The 7836-nt window shown below is 42.0% G+C and overlaps 1 protein-coding gene across 2 annotated transcripts in view; it reads left to right on the forward strand.

The window, feature by feature from the left end:
- The first annotated feature begins 3411 nt into the window (after positions 1-3411).
- The window catches only part of Ttc5 (tetratricopeptide repeat domain 5), a 22804-nt gene continuing 18379 nt past the window's right edge, over positions 3412-7836 (forward strand). For both annotated transcript variants that reach the window (XM_055608652.1, XM_055608653.1), the window contains exon 1: positions 3412-3484. In XM_055608652.1, the coding sequence (XP_055464627.1) occupies positions 3437-3484 (48 nt within the window). In that variant the 5' untranslated portion in view covers positions 3412-3436. The remainder of the gene's footprint in view (positions 3485-7836) is intronic.

The following is a 7836-nucleotide window of genomic DNA, read 5'->3' on the forward strand; positions in this document are numbered from 1 at the left end:
GGATTAAAGGTGTGTGCTAGGGCTGAGCCACAGCACAATACTTGCTTGTAGCTCTAGGACCAACGACTGAGCCATACCACAATTAGAAATAGGTTTTTACATTTCACAGTCTAGGGGTTTACAATGAGATCAAATATCCTGCAATAGGTTTCTAGTTACAAATGACCTCAAAGCACATTAACTTGATAACAGATTAGATGAAAGTCGTATTTGTGAAGGTGAACTTTAAACAGCATTTCTCAAGCCATTCTACCTGTTCTACTCAACCTGTTCTCCTCAGTATAAGAGGTTATATTAATTAGTAATTTTAAACAGTTTTCCTTTATTAATACTATTTCTGATTTATAAAGAAATTGTGCCTAACTGGTGTATTCAATTAGTGTCCCATTAGAGGGCAAACAACATCTGGATTCCAAGTGTTTATCTCTATACACACACTATTGTGAGACTGAGTTAAACCTTCTATGCTTTCTGTTTTGTTTTGAGACAGGATTTTTGTTGTTGTTGTTTGGCTGGCCTGAACTCACTATGTAGATGCTCGGTGAATTCCTGATGAGGAAACTTGGTGAACACCTCTTTCCAGAGGTGGGGCCAAGTAGCTGTAGGTCTTAGAGACGGCATCAAAGATGGCCTTGGCAAAGCTGCCCAGGGGAGCACTGCAGCCCCTGGCTGGGGTGTGGGAGTCATCACTGTCAGCCACAAGCAGCAGCTTCTTGGGCACAGGAGGAGAGACAATGCCAGTGACCCTCGGGGCAGGGATGAGGCACCAACACAGAGCCACAGCGCCTGTCGCCTTGCACGGAACAGTGTGGGGCTTGCTGTACTTGTTCCCCCAGTAGCCTCTCCGCACAGGGACAATTGATAGCTTGGTTGAGGTGATGGTCCCTCAACAGCGGCGCTACCTCCTTGAAGCACTTAACATGAAGACCAACAAGTAGAAACACATGTTATATAGCTAATAAAATACATTTTACAGATTATAGTGTAAAATGCGAATTTTTTTTTCTACGAGGGTTTTTCAGTTTTGTTAGAAAAGGGTATGAGGAAATAGGTATTTTGAACAGTAGGGCAACATTGAAACTAAAAAGGGAATTGCAAACTGTTAGGAGTATTAGGTTTCTTTAAAAAATTATTCAAGAGTTAGGTAGCTTAGAACTGGAATTATAGACGGTTGTGAGGGGCCATGTAGTAGAGGAATTTGAATTCAGAACATGGCTGCTCTGGCAAGAAATTACATCTAAAGAACTTCTTTAGGTCTGTGTGATCAGGCTGGACTACAGACGCACCTTTAATCCCAGGAGACAGAAACAAGCAGATCTCTGTGTTCAAGAACAGCTTGGTACAGAGCAAGTTTCAGGTAAAGAAAAGCTTAGGTCCTGGTGTGGCTGTACATGCCTTGAATCCCAGTGCTCAGGAGGCAGAGGCATGCAGATCTTTGAGTTCTATTCAGTCAGTTCAGTTGAGTCAGTAAGTTGAGAGGCAGTGCAGTGGAGTTAAGTTCGTGGAATTCAGAGGCAGTTATTTATTTATTCGTTCATTCATTCATTCATTCATTCATTCATTCATTCATTCATTCATTCATTTAGTATTCTGCTTGCATGTGAGCCAGCAGGCCAGAAGAAGGCACCAGATCTCATTATAGATGGTTACGAGCCACCATGTGGTTGTTAGGAATTGAACTCGGGACCTTTGGAAGAACAGCCAGTGCTCTTAACCTCTCTCTAGCCCCCAGAGGTTGTTTTTACTAGGAGAGTTTTACAGAGAGAACAACATTGATACGGCTGAAGATAGAACGAGAAAGCCAGAAGATTAGAACATATTGCCAAAGTTATTAGTATGAGGCCAAGCAGAGCAATTCAGTCAAAACTGAGAAGCCAATTTGAATCAGTCAGCGTGGAGAGGAGTTTGAGCCAAAACAGTTGAGTTGAACCAGCCAGCGAGAGCTCAGAAATAGCTAGAAAGGGTGAGTTTATTCAGCAGTAAGACCCAGAGGCCTCTGTACAATCTAATCTAGACCTGGATTAGATTGTACAGAGGCTTCCGGAACTAGGCCTAGGTTAGCGGACAGAGGCAGTAGCCTCTGAGAAAACAGTTAAATTAGGTGAATATAAGTTACTTTTACATCATGTGGATGCTGGGATTGAACCTGGATCCTGGAGAGGCAGCCAGTGCTCTTCACTACTAAGCCATCTCTCCTGCCCACGGTGGGCTCCTTTCAAGGGTATGAAAAAAGAATAAAGGGAAATTATCATTTCTTCCTTCATTTTTGCTGTTCAGTTTCTTTAGAGGCAGTTGCTGTTGGAGATATCTAATATCGCTTTTCAGAGATAATGTTTTTAGCAAGTGACTTTAAAAAGTTTTAAAATTGTGGTTGGATTTGGTGATGCATGTCTGTAATCTCAGCATTTAGAAGGCAGAGACAGGAAGATCTCTGTGAGTTCCAGACCAGCCTGGTCTACATATAGAGTTCCAGATAGTTGAGGCTACATAGGGTGACCTTGTCTCAAAAATTAAAGTAAAAATAAATGTCAGGTATATTAATGAATGTCTATAGTCCAAGCATTTTAAAGTGGGTGCAGGAAGATCAGGAATTCAAGGTCATTTTTGGCTTTATAGGAAATTCCAGGTCAGCCTGGGATACATGAGACTGTCTCAAACAAACAGAAGACTTAAAATGTTTATTTTTGAATAAGCAATTCATGTTCAAGGTAAAAAGCGGAAAATAGAATGAAAAGAGTTTTCTGGGTTCACCCACGGTTCTCAACTCCCCCCTGCTTCTCTCTTCAGAGACTGTCTCTTTCGGAGATAATAAACACGAGAACATCATTAATGTACAGTGTGGGGGCATGGCAGCCCCAAACATAGATTTCTTAAGAGAATGCATTAAAAATGCTAAAAATTACAGGAGCAGAAATCTTCAGTTGGAATATATTCAGACAAGTTAGCCTTGTAGTACATTCCTTCTAAATAGTCCAATACATGGACTTTCATAACAGGTCTTGCTTTTTAAGAGCGATGTAAGCAAGGACAAGAATATACAAAACAAAAATTTGGGTATAATTAATGTAAGAACATTTTGATTCCGGAATTTGGGAAGGAAACATGAAAATTATTTATGAAACCGAAAGTGATCACAAACTGAGCAGGTGCCTGTTATCCCATTTGGGAGGCGGAAACAAGTCCAGCCCGGACCACTTAACCACACTGAGGTACGTGGTGAGACAGTGTCTCAAAAAAACAGAGCAAAACAAAACCCAAAAGCGGCTCCGGGACACCTTCGAGCTACCAAAGTTTGGATTAAGCGAGTTTGTAGCATGTTCTCTGAGGGGCAGGTGGGCCTCCAGAGCCCTAGAGGTCGCTGTGGTTTCATCGTGGGAACGGCTTCGTCTCTGTGGTTGAGAAGTTGGGGGAGGAGAAGCCGAGAGCGGCTGGAACGATGGCTGATGAAGAGGAAGAAGCGAAGCGCATCTTGCAGAAACTGCAGGTGAGGCTGTGAGTTAAAATATTTGTTTAGTTGCTTTGGAGGGAGGAAGTGCAGGGGTCAGGGCCGGGGTGGCGGAGGGTGGGGGCTCAGTCTGGACTGCGGGGTGCTCCTTGGGGGCCCGAAGAAGTCCGCCCACTCGGGATTCCTCGGTAACTAGTAGCTGGTACGTGGTGTGGCAGGTCGTCCCGACTGTTAACGGAGTTGTTCGCTCTCCACAGCAGCCATTTCTTTAGCATCTTTCTCCTTTGAACTTGGCAACCCTCAGTAATGCCCTGGTTGTTGGCTTTAGGATTTACCATCTTAATCACCTAACCCCCCACCTCCCAGGTGGCCTTTCTAGAAAGGCAGAAAGGAGTTTCCTTCAAGTTTATGTCTTTACTTTTGTTTTAATGATCAAGATTTTTCCTTTAACCTCAGAAACTCAGTTTGTGGTCTAAGACATTCTGGAATTTGTACTAGAACTATGCTTATATACTTATCTCAATTTTGTTTTATTTATTTCTTTTTGGAGACAGGTTCTCATGTATTTCTGGGTCTCTTGGGACTGACTGCCTTTGTAGGCCAGGCAGTCCTCGAACTCACAGAGGTATATTTGCCTATGCCTCCTAAGAAGTGGGATTAAAGACATGAGCCATAATGCTCAGCTATTTCTAACACATTTTAAAGCATTGATCATGTGTCTTTGTTTCTGGGGGTGCATTAAAAGACCACTCAGAGCATGGGCTTGGATTAACTTGATTCCTTAGTGTGGTTGGCAGAAATTAGATTCTTCTGTTCTCAGAGAGACTTTAAGTACACTGTGTACATTTGTACAGAAAAAAATACAAAACATTAGAATAGTTTTTGTCCTTGAGGCTATTTGGAGTGGCTATGAATCACTCCCCTATTTTCACACTTTCCTACTCTCATTTAACAACTTATTTGTATTGCTATTGCTGCCACAGAAAAATGTTCAGTCCAGCAAAACCAAATTGACTACACCACAGACAATAAGACCTCTTTTTAGGTTTGTAGCCGTGCTCATATTGTGACAAAAAGTAATTGGTTGCTACTTTTGCTTAGAACTCTCTTAAAAAAGAATATTTGGCAAATTGTGTTCCACATACCATCTTGACAAATTTTTATTGTAGAACGAATTGAAAATGCTGGCTTTATGTATGTGCTCAAATCAGTGTCTACAGGACTTTTTGTTTTTTCTGGGAATAGTATACAGAATGTTTAAAAGCACTACCGACAAAGGTGCCTTTTTGTTCAGGGCTTTGAATTACATGTAACAGTTACGGATTTGTTACTAACATGGGCCTATATAAACTAATCACTTTATTTAACGAGAGCCTATCATGATCTAGCCCCTGTTCTAATGCTTAAGGATCGCCCCAATCAACACAAAATTCTTCCCATTATGGAACTCACAGTGGTGATTCCAGACAGTCACGAAGGAATAGGCCATATAATTTAAAATGGTAGGCTCTTTGAAGGAAAGTAAGAGTGATTGACTGTCGAACGGGAGAGGAAGAAATTCTTTTGGTTTAGGTCAGCGGTTCCAACCTTCCTAATGCTGCGGCCCTTTAATACAGTTCTTCATGTTGTGGTGACGCCCAGCCATAAAATTATTTTTGTTGCTACTTCATAACTGTAATTTTGCCACTGTTATGAATTGTCATGTAAATAGCTGATATGCAAGATATCTGATATGTGACCCCTGTGAAAGTGTCATCTGACCCCCAGAGGGGTTGAGATTCACAGGTTGAGAACAGCTGGTTTAGGATGTGTGTTGTTTAAATTTTTTTTATCTACTTGATACAAACTGGATCACCTGGGAAGATGGAACCTCATTTGAGAAAAATGTCCTCATTTGGCCTGTAGACAATTCTGTGGCCTTTTTTTTTTTTCTTTTTGGTTTTTCAAGACAGGGTTTCTCTGTAGCCTTGGCTGCCCTAGATTTGCTTTATAGAGCAGGCTGGCCTCAAACTCACAGAGATCTACTTGCCTCTGCCTCCCTGAGTGCTGGGCTTAAAGGCATATGCTACCATGCCTGGCTCATTTTTTTTTTTTTTTCTTGATTACTGATGGATGTGCAATTGCCCCAGCCCACTGTGGGCAGTTACCACCTTTGGGCAAGTGGTAATGGGCTGTTTAAGAAAGCAGGATCACCATTAGCCTGGAAAGCAAGCAGGTAAGCAGCCTTCCTCCTGGATCTGCGTCATTTCTTGCCTTCTGGGTCCTGCCTTGGTTTACTGCTGTAACTTTGCCTGAAGGTTGGTAAGTTGTATGGTTTTCTTTCTTCCCCAAGATGTTTTTGGTTGTGATGTTTCTTTTCTTTTTTTCTTAATCTCAGAAGTGAAAAGCAAACTGGGATAATTAGGCATTTAAGCTTCTATTCATGAGATCTGAGGAAAGCAGTCAGGTGCTAAGAGTGAACTTAGCTGAGGGGGTCATATGGCTTAAGTATTATAGGGAGAAGGATCATAAGAAGTGCAGTTTGTGGTACAGAGGTTATGGGAGGTCAGGTCATGTTCCCTTTGTAGCCTGCAGAGAAGAGTTAGATTTTACTGTTTGCAATGGTGAAGTTTGTGAGAGAGTAGAAGCAAATTGACCTGTTAAGTTATTGCAGCCCATGTGGTGGTGGCCTTTAAGCCCAGCACTTGGGAGGTAGAGGCAGGCAGATCTCTGTGAGTTCGAGGCCAGCCTGGTCTACAAAGTGAGTTCCAGGACAGCGAGGGCTACACAAAGAAACCCTGTTTTGAAAAACAAAACAAACAAAAAAGACTTACAGTAGTCCTATCACATAAGGAAGCTAGTTTAGTCTAGATGGTCATAGTAGGTGGAGACAGGTGGATGAATTTAGGGTGATAGTTGATGTTATTTAATGAAATTGGCTATGTGTGTCCGCTGCTATTTGATTTCAGGAAAGAATAGATAGTGAAACAGTTTTGCCAGCATAACAGGAGGATTTAGTAGCATTTAATATTTACTCAATAAGAAATGCAAGAGAGTCAGAAGCACAACACAGAACCTCTCAAAACCCTAAAAATATTAAGTTCAAATTGGTTGGTTTGTGGTGGAAAATAAGGCCTTCCTTACAGGTTTGTTGTATTTAGAAAGGTCATGTATTTTCATATATGAGCATGTGAAAAAAATAATGGATACTTTTTTAAAACAAACAAACAAAAGGTGCAGTTTTATTTTTCGGAGTTTCTTTTCTTTTCTTTTTCCTTTTGCGGTACTAGGGATGAGACCCAGAGAGCCTTATGTATGCTGTTATCTGTGAGAAAACAGAGCTTAAAAGTCCATTTTAAAATAAAAGATTTACTTATTTTACATATGAGTGCTCTATCGGCATGTACACCTGCAGGCCAGAAGAGGGCATCAGGTCATATTATAGATGTGGTTGTTGGGTATAGAACTCAGGACCTCTGGAAGAGCAGGCATTACTCTTAACCGCTGAGCCATCTCTCCAGCCCCCAAAGGTCCATTTTTTAACCTTCCCCCATCTTAGTATCTTGGCTTCTGTTATTGCTGTGACGAGAACACAGTGACTCTTACAAAGAAAGCATTTAACAAAAGAAGGCATTTAATTGGGGCTTGTTTACAATTTCAGAAATTTGTCCATTATTGTCCTGGGAGGGAGCATGGTGGCACTCAGGCAGACAAGATTCTGGAAAGTATCTGAGAGTTCTGTATCCACATGTACAGGCAGCAGGGAGAGACTTTGGTCTGGTATGTGCTTTTGAAACCTCAAAGCCCACACCCAGTGACATAATTCCTTCAACAAGCCCACTCCTCCTAATCCCTTCAAATAGTGCCACTCCCTGGTGTCCAAGTATTCAAATATATGAGCCTACGGGGCCATTCTTATTCACACACCTTTGTTGTTGTTTCTATTTGAAACTGGGTCTCTCTGTGTAGCCCTGGCAGTAAAGGAGCGTGCCACCGTCAGCACCATGATTCCTCTTTTTATTTTTCTTCTTCTTCTTCTTTTTTTTTTTATGTATTGGGGTGTATGCCAGGACACACGTGTCCTGGAACAACTTGCAGGAGTTAGCTGTCTCTTTACTGTGGGGGTTCTGGGAATTGAGCTCAGTCATCAGGCCTGGTGGCACACAAGCATGTATACTCACAGTGCCATCTCCCCTACCCGAAAGTCCAGTGTTAGGGCTAAATTGCAAGGTTTTCTTCGGAGGTCAGAATGAGATAGAATGGTCTTGTTGACTTCGGTTAAGTCAAGTCTCAAGGTGTCTCTCCTGTCTGTTAGGTTAGGAATGCTTGGTCATAGAGGAGCCCTGCCTGAGCTGGAGAGACACGTGTGTGTGTGTGTGTGTGTGTGTGTGTGTGTGTGTGTGTGTGTGTGT

Source organism: Psammomys obesus, unplaced genomic scaffold (assembly GCF_907164565.1).
Source record: "Psammomys obesus unplaced genomic scaffold, mPsaObe1.curated_primary_1811, whole genome shotgun sequence".
NCBI lineage: Eukaryota > Metazoa > Chordata > Mammalia > Rodentia > Muridae > Psammomys > Psammomys obesus.